The sequence below is a fragment of the Oncorhynchus gorbuscha genome, linkage group LG22 (assembly GCF_021184085.1).
Source record: "Oncorhynchus gorbuscha isolate QuinsamMale2020 ecotype Even-year linkage group LG22, OgorEven_v1.0, whole genome shotgun sequence".
In the NCBI taxonomy this organism is placed as follows: Eukaryota; Metazoa; Chordata; class Actinopteri; order Salmoniformes; family Salmonidae; genus Oncorhynchus; species Oncorhynchus gorbuscha.
Window position 1 is genome coordinate 12,841,892 of NC_060194.1, and position 14,781 is coordinate 12,856,672.

At 45.2% G+C, this 14,781-nt stretch overlaps 1 protein-coding gene across 1 annotated transcript in view; it reads left to right on the plus strand.

The window, feature by feature from the left end:
* LOC124009398 (dihydropyrimidine dehydrogenase [NADP(+)]) overlaps positions 1-14,781 on the plus strand; it is a 144,237-nt gene that overhangs the window by 34,874 nt on the left and 94,582 nt on the right. The window contains exons 4-5 of the mRNA XM_046321200.1: positions 9,824-9,911; positions 10,133-10,294. Of these exons, the coding sequence (XP_046177156.1) occupies positions 9,824-9,911; positions 10,133-10,294 (250 nt within the window). The remainder of the gene's footprint in view (positions 1-9,823; positions 9,912-10,132; positions 10,295-14,781) is intronic.

Below are 14,781 nucleotides of genomic sequence, written 5' to 3' on the forward strand. Positions count from 1 at the left end.
CCTGAAAACAAAGCCACCATAAATAATAGAACAGGCTGCTGAATCAAAGAGAACAAGGAGAGGACGAGCCTAGAATTGTTTGATTGTTGTGTTCACAGGAAAGAGAAGAGTTGTTTAGAGATGCCATGGGAAGCATTGGAAGTTAGGTGTGCAGCATGGAAATAGGTGTCCTTGGGTGTCCCCCCCCCCCCTCTGTACTGAGTTTTTAAGCAATTGTAATATACAATTCTGGTAGGGCCCCTCAGAATATTAGACCAATATCAGGTGAATATTTTATAGGCTTTTTGTCATCCAGAGCTCTGTGTCATCTAGATCCGGGACTACTCCTATGACTGTGACTGAGGTTGTATCTCTGTCTCTGATTGGTTAGATAAGGCTGGTACCCTTGAGTGGTGATGTTTGAGGAGATTCCCCGGTTGGTCGGTTAATAATGCAAGAGACTGGAGGCAGCGGTGAGAAGACATCCATCAGACGTCCTGAGACAGACAGAAGCTGGGGAGGGGGCTCACCTATAGTGTGTGTGTGTGTGTGTGTGTGTGTGTGTGTGTGTGTGTGTGTGTGTGTGTGTGTGTGTGTGTGTGTGTGTGTGTGTGTGTGTGTGTGTGTGTGTGTGTGTGTGTGTGTGTGTGTGTGTGTGTGTGTGTGTGTGTGTGTGTGTGTGCAAGAAGCTGTGGGGGCTTAGCTATAGTTACCACTCTGTAATAAAGGCTGTAGTATTATTGCCTTGGTGTGCTGAGATATAGTACAGCCTTAAGGGTGGACGCTTTTCTGTCGTTTTATGACGCTGTCTTCGTCTTTGTTTTCTCCCGGGTTAGTTTGGGATAGCATTTGTTTATGTTTCTGCTCAAGGTTGTTTGTGATAGTGTTGTGTGTGCTCCAATCCCTATGAGAGTAAGCTATAATAGTTCTAGAAAGTTGAAAAGTTGGCATTGTCTGAGTTGAGGGTGATTTAATTTAATATTAATTTGGTGGGGGGGTGCTTATATTTGTCCTGTAATGGAAACTCCCCGAGACACCATCAGGGAGTGGGGTCACAGCCAGAGTTGCCATTGTACAGCACCCCTGGAGCAAGTGTCTTGCTCAAGGGCACAGCAACATTGTTTTTTTTAAATCACCTTGTCGGCTCCAGTATTCAAACCAGCAATCTTTCAGTTGCTGGTCCTACGCTTTAACCTCAAGGCTACCTGCCGCCCCTAAAGAGCAAAAGTTGTGTGACAGGATTGGGAGTCGGACACCCGTGTGCGGAGCACAATGGATTAGTAGTCCATCACCTTAACCACTCAGCGAACTCGTCCTTTGAAGTTCAACCTAAGGAGTTTACATTGAGGGAGTTGCGACATCCGTGTAAATCTATCGACTTTGAACCAAGCCGTGATTACGAGGTCATATTAGTGGATTTCAGTCCCCTCTTCTACATGTTTATTGAGCACTCACAACAGGTTCACTACAAAGGATGGATTCCAGATAAACCATCGAACTATACCCTTTGTGGGTACACATTTTCTCTCTCGTATTTAATGTGATTAAGAATGCATTTGGAAGTCTGTGTGTTGTGCCTGCCTTTAATCATGACCTGAAAAGACACAGGTGTTCTACTCAGAGTGGCTCAGAGAAAGACCCTTTGTTAGTGGTACTCAGGATCCTGGCACGCACTGCCACAGACCATTTACAACTCCTGATCAAATAGGATTGCCTGTGAGTTATTTTCACTTGACATTTTGGAGAGCCGCTGGTCAGGAAAGCTGAAGTGACTGCTGTGGCTGTGTCATCTGCGGTTTTAATGTTTCAATGTTTCCATACAAATAGAAAGAGAAAGGGAGAGAGAGAGGGGGGGGTGGAAGAAAAAGGGAGAGAGTGAAAAGTAGAGGGAAAGAAAGAAAGGGATAGAGAGGATATTTCATCTGCAAGTTTTCCCGTGTTGGAAATGATGCATCTTCATTTGATGAGGTAAAAGTAAAGAGAAACGGCAAATTAATTAAACAAACAAAAAAACACAAAATGCATCCTCACCAAAGCCTGTCAATTTTTAAAGGCTGTTTACTTTGACTAGTTTAGTAGGGGAAACACAAAACAAGCTTCACATAGGCACACATGCTCAGTCCCGCCTCCTGCTTTCTTTCTTTCTCTTTTACTCTTTCTATCTCTCTGAGGTCTTGTCGTTTGACAGGACTGGCAGCGCTGCATCCATTTTGTTACTTCATGAATATTTAATCAGGCCCAGCCAAATTAACCTATGTATAATTTAGCGACGGCGTGTTGTTGTCTACCAATATGGCATCTCCACCACCATTACGGAGTCGTTTGTTTTTGGACCTTGGGCTTAAGGCTGTTACGGTGACGTATTACCGCCACACCGGCAGTCATGAATCTTGACCGCAGTCAAATTCTACATTGGCCGTTGAGTCACGGTAACTAGGCTTCTCCAAAACTGCGCTCTGATGCCGCTGATGGTCATTAGTAGCCTACCAAACTTACTAACGGCCAATCGCTAATGGCCTGGTACTCAGCTCTCTATTGTCCCTCTAATCACTCTGACATCAAGGCAAATGCAATAGAAAATCTAATCAAACACTTCATGAGAGCCCTGGCATTCAAAGAATGAGCAGAATAGGGTCACATGTTGTGCAGAGAGAGCCAGCTCTTCATAGCTAGTTGATGCATAGCTAGGTGACTCTCTCTAGAGCTGCCCGCAGTAGTGCCTCTCTCTAGAGCTGCCCGCAGTAGAGACTCTGTCTAGAGCTGCCCGCAGTAGTGCCTCTCTCTAGAGCTGCCCTCAGTAGTGACTCTCTCTAGAGCTGCCTGCAGTAGTGACTCGCGAGTGGTCGCATCTGCACGTCGCTCCAACGGGTAGTATAACTTTTTCATTATATTTCATTATATCACAACGGTTTGATTTGTCTTATCTTAGCAATTTCTTCTCAGCTAGCTACATAGCCGTCTTTGTATCAAAAGATAATTGCGTAATTATCGTATTTCGCCGTCCTAACGTAGTCTTCACTAGTCTTCACTAGCCAGCTAGCTAACGTCCACTGATTAGCTGCACTGGAGAAACTGTTACACTCAACTGAACGACTTGATTAGTTTAGTGTCAGCTAGCTACATAGCTGTCTTTGCTGTCTTCGTATCATCGTATCATCGTATCCAAGATAATTGTGTTGTTTAGGTTTAGAGTGTGTAGTCTTAGAGTGATTATCTTAATTTACCGAGGTTAGCTAGCCAGCTATTTGTCGTCCTTAACGTAGGTGACTCTGCTAGCTAGCCAACAGCTAGCCAACGCTAGCCAACGTCTTCTGTATAGAACTCAACTACCCGGTCGCATTCACAGGTTGTATCACATTTTCACTTCATTTTCATTACAGTACAACGGTTTGATTTGTTTGATCGTAGCTAGCTACTTAGCTAGCTACATAGCCGTCTTTGTATCAAAGATAATTGTGTAGTCTAGAGCGATTTTCTAGGTTCGCTAGCCATCTATTGTCGTTCTTTTAACGCAACGTAACGTAAACAACACTGCTAGCTAGCCTGCTAGCCCCGAATAGCAACACTGCAGAAACTATTACACTCAACGGAACGACTTGATTAGTGTAGTGTCAACAACGCACCCACTGCCAGCTGGCCTACTTCAGCAGTACTGTATCATTTTAATCATTTTAGTCAATAAGATTCTTGCTACGTAGCTTAACTTTCTGAACATTCGAGACGTGTAGTCCACTTGTCATTCCAATCTCCTTTGCATTAGCGTAGCCTCTTCTGTAGCCTGTCAACTATGTGTCGGTTTATCCCTGTTCTCTCCTCTCTGCACAGACCATACAAACGCTCCTCACCGCGTGGCCGCGGCCACCCTACTCTGGTGGTCCCAGCGCGCACGACCCACGTGGAGTTCCAGGTCTCCGGTAGCCTCTGGAACTGCCAATCTGCGGTCAACAAGGCAGAGTTCATCTCAGCCCATGCCTCCCTCCAGTCCCTCGACTTCTTGGCCCTGACGGAAACATGGATCACCACAGACAACACTGCTACTCCTACTGCTCTCTCTTCGTCCGCCCACGTGTTCTCGCACACCCCGAGAGCGTCTGGTCAGCGGGGTGGTGGCACCGGGATCCTCATCTCTCCCAAGTGGTCATTCTCTCTTTCTCCCCTTACCCATCTGTCTATCGCCTCCTTTGAATTCCATGCTGTCACAGTCACTAGCCCTTTCAAGCTTAACATCCTTATCATTTATCGCCCTCCAGGTTCCCTCGGAGAGTTCATCAATGAGCTTGATGCCTTGATAAGCTCCTTTCCTGAGGACGGCTCACCTCTCACAGTTCTGGGCGACTTTAACCTCCCCACGTCTACCTTTGACTCTTTCCTCTCTGCCTCCTTCTTTCCACTCCTCTCCTCTTTTGACCTCACCCTCTCACCTTCCCCCTACTCACAAGGCAGGCAATACGCTCGACCTCATCTTTACTAGATGCTGTTCTTCCACTAACCTCATTGCAACTCCCCTCCAAGTCTCCGACCACTGCCTTGTATCCTTTTCCCTCTCGCTCTCATCCAACACCTCCCACACTGCCCCTACTCGGATGGTATCGCGCCGTCCCAACCTTCGCTCTCTCTCCCCCGCTACTCTCTCCTCTTCCATCCTATCATCTCTTCCCTCCGCTCAAACCTTCTCCCACCTATCTCCTGATTCTGCCTCCTCAACCCTCCTCTCCTCCCTCTCTGCATCCCTTGACTCTCTATGTCCCCTATCCTCCAGGCCGGCTCGGTCCTCCCCTCCCGCTCCGTGGCTCGATGACTCATTGCGAGCTCACAGAACAGGGCTCCGGGCAGCCGAGCGGAAATGGAGGAAAACTCGCCTCCCTGCGGACCTGGCATCCTTTCACTCCCTCCTCTCTACATTTTCCTCCTCTGTCTCTGCTGCTAAAGCCACTTTCTACCACGCTAAATTCCAAGCTTCTGCCTCTAACCCTAGGAAGCTCTTTGCCACCTTCTCCTCCCTCCTGAATCCTCCGCCCCCCCCCCCCTCCTCCCTCTCTGCAGATGACTTCGTCAACCATTTTGAAAAGAAGGTCGACGACATCCGATCCTCGTTTGCTAAGTCAAACGACACCGCTGGTTCTGCTCACACTGCCCTACCCTATGCTCTGACCTCTTTCTCCCCTCTCTCTCCAGATGAAATCTCGCGTCTTGTGACGGCCGACCGCCCAACAACCTGCCCGCTTGACCCTATCCCCTCCTCTCTTCTCCAGACCATTTCCGGAGACCTTCTCCCTTACCTCACCTCGCTCATCAACTCATCCCTGACCGTTGGCTACGTCCCTTCCGTCTTCAAGAGAGCGAGAGTTGCACCCCTTCTGAAAAAACCTACACTCGATCCCTCCGATGTCAACAATTACAGACCAGTATCCCTTCTTTCTTTTCTCTCCAAAACTCTTGAACGTGCCGTCCTTGGCCAGCTCTCCCGCTATCTCTCTCTGAATGACCTTCTTGATCCAAATCAGTCAGGTTTCAAGACGAGTCATTCAACTGAGACTGCTCTCCTCTGTATCACGGAGGCGCTCCGCACTGCTAAAGCTAACTCTTTCTCCTCTGCTCTCATCCTTCTAGATCTATCGGCTGCCTTCGATACTGTGAACCATCAGATCCTCCTCTCCACCCTCTCCGAGTTGGGCATCTCCGGCGCGGCCCACGCTTGGATTGCGTCCTACCTGACAGGTCGCTCCTACCAGGTGGCGTGGCGAGAATCTGTCTCCTCACCACGCGCTCTCACCACTGGTGTCCCCCAGGGCTCTGTTCTTGGCCCTCTCCTATTCTCGCTATACACCAAGTCACTTGGCTCTGTCATAACCTCACATGGTCTCTCTTATCATTGCTATGCAGACGACACACAATTAATCTTCTCCTTTCCCCCTTCTGATGACCAGGTGGCGAATCGCATCTCTGCATGTCTGGCAGACATATCAGTGTGGATGACGGATCACCACCTCAAGCTGAACCTCGGCAAGACGGAGCTGCTCTTCCTCCCGGGGAAGGACTGCCCGTTCCATGATCTCGCCATCACGGTTGACAACTCCACTGTGTCCTCCTCCCAGAGCGCCAAGAACCTTGGTGTGATCCTGGACAACACCCTGTCGTTCTCAACTAACATCAAGGCGGTGGCCCGTTCCTGTAGGTTCATGCTCTACAATATCCGCAGAGTACGACCCTGCCTCACACAGGAAGCGGCGCAGGTCCTAATCCAGGCACTTGTCATCTCCCGTCTGGATTACTGCAACTCGCTGTTGGCTGGGCTCCCTGCCTGTGCCATTAAACCCCTTCAACTCATCCAGAACGCCGCAGCCCGTCTGGTGTTCAACCTTCCCAAGTTCTCTCACGTCACCCCGCTCCTCCGTTCTCTCCACTGGCTTCCAGTTGAAGCTCGCATCCGCTACAAGACCATGGTGCTTGCCTACGGAGCTGTGAGGGGAACGGCACCTCAGTACCTCCAGGCTCTGATCAGGCCCTACACCCAAACAAGGGCACTGCGTTCATCCACCTCTGGCCTGCTCGCCTCCCTACCACTGAGGAAGTACAGCTCCCGCTCAGCCCAGTCAAAACTGTTCGCTGCCCTGGCCCCCCAATGGTGGAACAAACTCCCTCACGACGCCAGGACAGCGGAGTCAATCACCACCTTCCGGAGACACCTGAAACCCCACCTCTTTAAGGAATACCTAGGATAGGTTAAGTAATCCCTCTCACCCCACCCCCCCTAAGTTTTAGATGCACTATTGTTAAGTGACTGTCCCACTGGATGTCATAAGGTGAATGCACCAATTTGTAAGTCGCTCTGGATAAGAGCGTCTGCTAAATGACTTAAATGTAAATGTAAATGTTGTATAAAATGTATATAGGCTATGCAATTGTGTAAGAAAATTGTGATGGCCTCTATTAAAAAGAGGAGGATCCATCAGCTTTTTATAAACTAGGCCTACTCTATATATTTCTCAACATTCCTAATACTCAGCACATTGCTTCTCTTTACAACCGGAGTAGCCAACCTGGCTTGAACGAAAATGAACCGCAGGTAAAGGGTCCTGTATTCGCTGTCCATGTGCATACGGATGTATTTTTCCCCTGTCCATGGTACATGACAATGGCCCATTCTAAATCAAAACTAATTTCACATATATATATATATATATATATATATATATATATATATATATATATATATATATATATATATATATATATATATATATATATATATATATATATATATATATATATATGTATATATATATATATGTATATATATATATATATATATATATATATATATGTGTATATATATTAGTTAGTTAGTTAGTATATGTAAAGACGAGATTACATTGAGGATAGTCTGATTGGTGAGAATATTATCACTTGTGAATGATGCCCAGCGTGTGCAGACTAAGGCAAGAAAGATTTTTGCATCATGCATCATGCACCATGCCCCATGCAACATGCACCATGCATCATGTAGTGGCTAGATAACTGTAAGTGTTGCATATATGCCTAGGACACCCTTGAACGAGGTTGGAGAGCCCGAAGCCTACGGAGCCTATACATGTGTTCTTATAAGGCCAGTCATTGCACAATCGTGTGTAAAAGCAGAGTTTTGACTGGCCACTATTTAAAGGAGGATCCCTGCTTTCTCATGCTGCTATAGCCTATCTATTGCTAAACTCTTTAAATCAAGCGCATTAATACACTTTACAACTGGTGTAGCCTACCTGGTATATTAAAAACGTAGCCACAGGAAGCGCTTTCTCCATTCACTTCGAGTTCTTTTTGTTGTTGTCGGGGTGGGCCACTCTGAGTCAAAAATAATTCCACACATGTATTAGTAGGCTGTATGTAAAGACCAGATTAAATTGCCGATAGTCTGATTGGTGAGATTATTCAAAAAGTGTGTGTCAAATTGTGAATGAGAGACTGATGAAGTGTGTGCAGCCTGTGCAAGAAACAGAGGAGAGCACATGCCTTTCATGCAACTTTTTTCAAATCGTTATTAGAGTTGCATCCAGTAGCGGTGTGTGGGTAAAATCACTGAGCCAAGCCAGTAAAAAATAAAACGAGGTTGTGATAATTGCGTTGCTTTCTCTATAATCCATTCGTTCATATGCCACGTGACATACAATAAGGCCGTGACAACAAAAAGATGACAGTCACACAGTGGAGGAATACATTCAATGACACATATATTTATTTCATCACAAAACCGGAGTGCAACACCTGTCCAGTGAAGTCCACAAAGCAAATATTGCATGTAACAAACCGTTATATCAATTACAGTATGGTCAAGCAAGTTAATGTTTTTTGACAGCTTTACTAAACAACTATTGATTTAGAACCAGAGAGTTATCGCAAGTCAGCACAAAGACTTCAGGAGCATTGCCTCCGCTATTTCAGTACCATTTCAATTTAAACATCATCAAATCAACAAGGCTATTACATTGAGTGTACAAAATATTAAGGACATCTTCCTAATACCGAGTTGCCCTCAGAACAGCCTCGATTCATTGAGTTGGCTGGATGTCCCTTGGGTGGTGGACCATTCTTGATACACACAGGAAACTGTTGAGTGTGAAAACCCCAGCAGTGTTGCAGTTCTTGACACAAACTGGTGCACCTGGCACATAATACCGTACCCTGTTCAAGGACTCTTGAATACGTTGTATTGCCCATTCACCCTCTGAATGGCACACATGCACAATCCATGTCACAAATGTCTCAAGGCTTAAAAATCCTTCTTGAACCTGTCCTCTCCCCTTCACCTACACTGGATTTAAAAATAGATTCACCTGATTCACCTATGTCATGGAAAGAACATGTGTTCTTAATGTTTTTCACACTCAGTGTACAGGCTTTCTTTAATACACTGAAAGCAAATGTCAAGATGCCGAAAACAATTTAGTCCAATCAATGTTTCTAAATATCATGTGGCTGTCCATGGTACTGATGTGTGTGTGTGTGTGTGTGTGTGTGTGTGTGTGTGTGTGTGTGTGTGTGTGTGTGTGTGTGTGTGTGTGTGCGTGCGTGCGTGCGTGCGTGCGTGCGTGCGTGCGTGCGTGCGTGCGTGCGTGCGTGCGTGCGTGTGCGGGCGCAAGTAAAACAACAAATGTTGACTTACCCTCCTTTCAGACTAGTTGAATGCCAATGTCATCCTCCTCTCTTTCGTGTTGGCAAAGCGGTCTATGGCTCTGTCATACAGTGCACTTGTAGTTTTTGTTGTCATAGGCTACCAAGCTAAAATGCTTGCTTGCCTAACTTCCTCTCATGGACAAGCTAAGCTAGCGAGCTAGTTAACGAGAGTCTACTAGGCTACATCTAGGCTACATATTGAACTTCAATCATCTCAGCCAGTGGCATAACATATTAATTTATGCTTAGTTCAGATTCGTTGAGCTCAGCTCAACGCTGATTGGCTAATTCTTTGACGATTGTTTTATCAAGGGAGGCCTAATGCTTGCTGGCATCAATCAATCAAATGCAACATGTTATATTCTTTCGGTCCAGACAGCATCAGATACATGGGCTACCACTGAACACACACACAGCATCTCTTTCGTCCAATCAGGACTGTCGGATGATTGGTTACTCTTCACAACCTCACATAGGCTACTAATACAATTGTATCATCTGTGCCTTTGATGCAAAAAGTGGTGCCTGTTCTTATTACTGGGGCATATCATAACAGAGAAATTATTTGGAGTCAAATATAATACATGAGGTATCTGAAATGCTTTGGAACAATCATTTACTGTCATTTTTAGGTGATTGGTATATTGTGAATGTAATCATGTTTTCATCCCCACAGGTGTCTGAAATGTGCTGATGCACCATGCCAGAAGAGCTGCCCCACCAACCTGGAGATCAAGTCCTTCATCACCAGCATCTCAAACAAGGCAAGAAAGCGCTTTCTCTTGATGGACGTACAGCATAGGAATGCATAGACATTGTATTTCGTCAAATTCCTTTATATGATTTACCTTAACACAAATATGAATGCGTTTTTAACTGTATGTATAGTTACTCTAGAGTTGACCAATTCAACCGGTACCTTTCTTTCACCTCCACTGTGTTGCTGCAATATCAACATGCCTGTGTGTGTATTTGTTTCTGTCAGAACTACTATGGAGCGGCCAAGGCCATCCTGTCGGACAACCCCCTGGGGCTGACGTGTGGGATGGTGTGCCCCACCTCGGAGCTCTGTGTGGGGGGCTGCAACCTCTTCGCCTCCGAGGAAGGACCTATCAACATTGGGGGCCTGCAGCAGTTTGCTGTGGAGGTAACGTAGCCTGCCCTATAATATTTAGGGAAAATGAGTTTTGACCTCAGTATTGAACCTTTAGAAAAAGCCATTTGCAGATTTTTGTTCTAGGCAAATATCCTTGTAGACTGAAATCCAGACCTGTTTTTTGCTAACATTCCACTCTGTGTCATATGCCAAATGTTTGTTGGCACAAACAGACTAGTACCCAGGCTAAGAACTTTCAGCTACAATATTACATTACAATTTGTGAAGTGCTGCTTGTATCAAATGTCCAGATATAGCCACCACAGCTCTCTATGTACGGTTCCTCCAACCCCTCCACTCCACTGCTCTCCATTGAGCCCACAGCAGTAGTCGGAACAAAAACACTCTGTCATCTCTCCCCATCTGTTTCCTTTCTCTCTCCGCTGTTCTCGCTTCATTCTATTCCCTGTCCGCCTCCCTCCTCTTCCCTCTTCGCCTTCCTTTCTCCCCTGTCCTCCCCCCTCCGCTCCCCTCCTCTCTCCTCCCCCCTCTCCTCCCCTCTCCTCTCCTCCCCTCCCCTCCCCTCCCAAGTCCCTCTCCTTCCTTCTCAGGGTTGTAAAGTGTGTGTCTCCAACAGAGTGACAGCTCCTCTCTCCCCAAATGCGAAAGGTCACGGTTGTTTATCAGACTGATGATTAGATAACCCCTTCTGAGATCCCTATCCTGCCTCTACACACACAAACGCTTACGCGCACACACACACACACACACACACACACACACACACACACACACACACACACACACACACACACACACACACACACACACACACACACACACACACACACACACACACACACACACACACACACACACACACACACACGAGAAGACACGCAGGAACACATGCATTCACACACACAAACACATATGTATGCACACACACTCAAGAAGACACACACTCTCTCTCACTGTGTCCCTCTCTCGCTCTTCCTCTCTCTATATACAGTGCATTCGGAAAGTATTCATACCCCTTGACTTTTTCAAATTTTGTTCCATTACAGCCTTATTCTAATATATATTAAAACAAAATTTCCCTCAACAATCTACACACAATAACCCATAATGACAAAGCAAAACAGTTTTAGACATTTATGCTAATGTATTACATGTTTTAAAATGGAAATATCATATTTGCATAAGTATTCAAACCCTTTACTCAGTACTTTGTTGAAGCACCTTTGGCAGCGATTACAGCCTCAAGCCTCCTTGGATATGACGCTACAATATTGGCACACCTGTATTTGCAGAGTTTCTCCCATTCTTCTCTCCTGCAGATCCTCTCAAGCTCTGTCAGGTTGGATGGGGAGTGTCGCTGCACAGCTATTTTATGGTCAATCTTGGTTTCATCAGACCAGAGAATCTTGTTTCTCATGGTCTGTAAGTTCTTTAGGTTCCTTTAAGCGGGCTGTCGTGTGCCGTTTACTGAGGAGTGACTTCCGTCTGGCCATTCTACCATAAAGGCCTGATTAGTGGAGTGCTGCAGAGATGGTTGTCTTTCTGGAAGGTTCTCCCATCTCCAGAGAGGAACTCTGGAGCTCTGTCAGAGTGACCATTGGGTTCTTGGTCACCTCCCTGACCAAGGCCCTTCCACCCTGAATGCTCAGTTTGGCCGGGTGGCCAGCTCCAGGAAGAGTCTTGGTGGTTCCAAACTTCTTCCATTTAATAATGATGGAGGCCACTGTGTTTCCTTGGGACCTTCAATGCTGTAGAAATCTTTTGGTTCCCTTCCCAGATCTGTCTCGACACAATCCTGTCTCCGAGCTCTACGGACAATCCCTTCGACCTCATGGCTTGGTTTTTGCTCTGACATGCACTGTCAACTGTGGGACATTATATAGACAGCTGTGTGCCTTTCCAAATCATGTCCAAACAATTTAATTTACCACAGGTGGACTACAGTCAAGTTGTAGAAGCATCTCAAGGATGATCAATGGAAACAGGATGCACCTGAGCTCAATTTCGAGTCTCATAGCAAAGGGTCTGAATAGTTATGTAAATAAGATATTTTTGTTTTTATTTTTGATACATTTGCAAGAATGTTTAAATGTACTGTATCTCTCTCTCTCTCTCTCTCTCTCTCTCTCTCTCTCTCTCTCTCTCTCTCTCTCTCTCTCACACACACACACACACACACACACACACACACACACACACACACACACACACACACACACACACACACACACACACACACACACACACACACACACACACACACACACACACACACACACACACACACACACACACGCACACACACACACACACACACACTTGCTCCACAGGCTAGCTCTCTAATACACACAGGAAATAGCATTTCCTCGATTGAGTTCTGATGGAGACACAGAGCTTTAAAATATATATATATATATATATATATACGCTACCGGTTAAAAGTTTTAGAACACCTACTCATTCACAGGTTTTTCTTTACTTTCACTATTTTATACATTGTATTATCTTAACTATGAAATGAAACAACACATATGGAATCATATAGTAACCAAAAAAAGCGTTTAAACAAATCAAAATATATTTTAAATTTGAGATTCTTCAAATAGCCTCGCTTTGCCTTGATGACAGCTTTGCACACTCTCTCATTTATATGGGCTGCCATTTCTGAGGCTGGTAACTCTAATAAATGTATCCTCTGCAGCAGAGGTAACTCTGGGTCTTCTATTCCTGTTGCAGTTCTCATGAGAGCCAGTTACATCATAGGACTTGGTGGTTTTTGTGACTGCACTTGAAGAAACTTTCAAAGTTCTTGAAATGATCCGTATTGAGTTGCTGTTATGTCTTACAGTTTTTTTCGATTGCTAAACGACAGTGGACACAACTGGAGTCACATGTGCAAAACTCTAACTACAGTCTGCACAGCAGCAGTTCATGTGGACCAAACTCTTGTTCGTTTTTCATTGCTTGAACACAGTTTTCAAAACTCTACACACTTATCCCATGACTTTAACCACAACCTGCACAACACTGTGGATTTACAGCACTTTGTTCAAATGCTAAAACACTGCTGTCAAAACTGTGAACCACACATTCAAAACGGAATAGATTTCAGCCTTGTGCCTTTCAAAGACTGCTGATTGCAATTTCAGCTGAAAGGCTAAGCAGGTGTCTTGTTTTAGACTTGTTAGTGAACACACACAAATATTACAGTATATATAGGTAGAGCTCAGAAAGACTCATTTTGGAAATGGAACAAGGAAGATGGGTTCGTGGAGGGAGAAGGGTGGAGGGAGAGGGCAGATGCGTGGAGGAAGACAAAGAAGACAAAGAGCTGTTATTTCAGATGAAATAAGGGCTACACTTATAGACCATGTCGTGAACCATGGTCTCTCATTGAGAGAGGCAGGGTTGAGGGTGCAAACAGGTGAGAGTTACATCCTTACAATAAATGAAAACATTACAGGAATCTATTTTGTATTGCAATTATAGAATATTTACACATATATATTACAGTAAGTTTGACTGTAAAATATATTTTTACAACAGGACCCAAAGGCTGCCCACAACAGGGGGAAGAGGAAAAATATTTTCAGATGCGCAGGAAAATGCTATTGTTGACATGGTTGTTGTCAACAATGCAATAAAACTGCAGGAGATTCAAGATAGAGTTCTGGCTGATAAGGATATATTTGAAAATGCTAATTCTGTCAGCACAACAACTATTGCTCGAGTCCTAAAGAAAGACCACATTCATTTGTATTTATCAATGATGCTGGATTTAACCTTGCCAAAACACGGCGCAGAGGAAGGAATGTTATAGGTCAAAGGGCCACTGTGGAGGTTCCAGGCCAAAGGGGGGGAAATATCACCATGTGTGCTGCAATGGCCAATGATGGTTTGCTTCTCAACACACCACTCATTGGCCTATACAACACAGAAAGGCTTATAGCTTTCCAAAAACAGCTCTATGCTCAGCTAGTCCTAGCAGAACAGGGGGAGCCAGTATGAAACCCCCAAGTTTTTGTCATAGTTTGCGATAACGTTGCTTTTCACCACTCTGCAGCTGTCACAGATTGGTTTGCAGCACATCACAGATTTATGGTTTTGTACCTACCTGCATATTCACCCTTCCTCAACCCAATAGAGGAGTTTTTCTCTGCCTGGAGGTGGAAAGTGTTTGGTCACCACCCACATGACCAAATGTCTCTTTTGGAAGCCATGCGTGCCGGATGTGAGGACACGAGTCCAGAGGTCACGAGTCCAGAGGACTGCCAGGGATGGATAAGGCACTCCAGAAGGTTCATCCCCAGGTGCATGGCAAGAGAAAACATTAGATGTGATGTTGAAGAAAACCTGTGGCCTGATACTAGAGAGAGGCAGGATTAGCCCCTCAATTATTTGTTCAAATTACAGTATGTACTTTTAGTTTCAACCTTTTTTTTCTCATTACTGTAATTCCGTAAATTACTACAGACTATTGAAGCAAACTACTAATTTTCATTTACCTTAAAGAATTG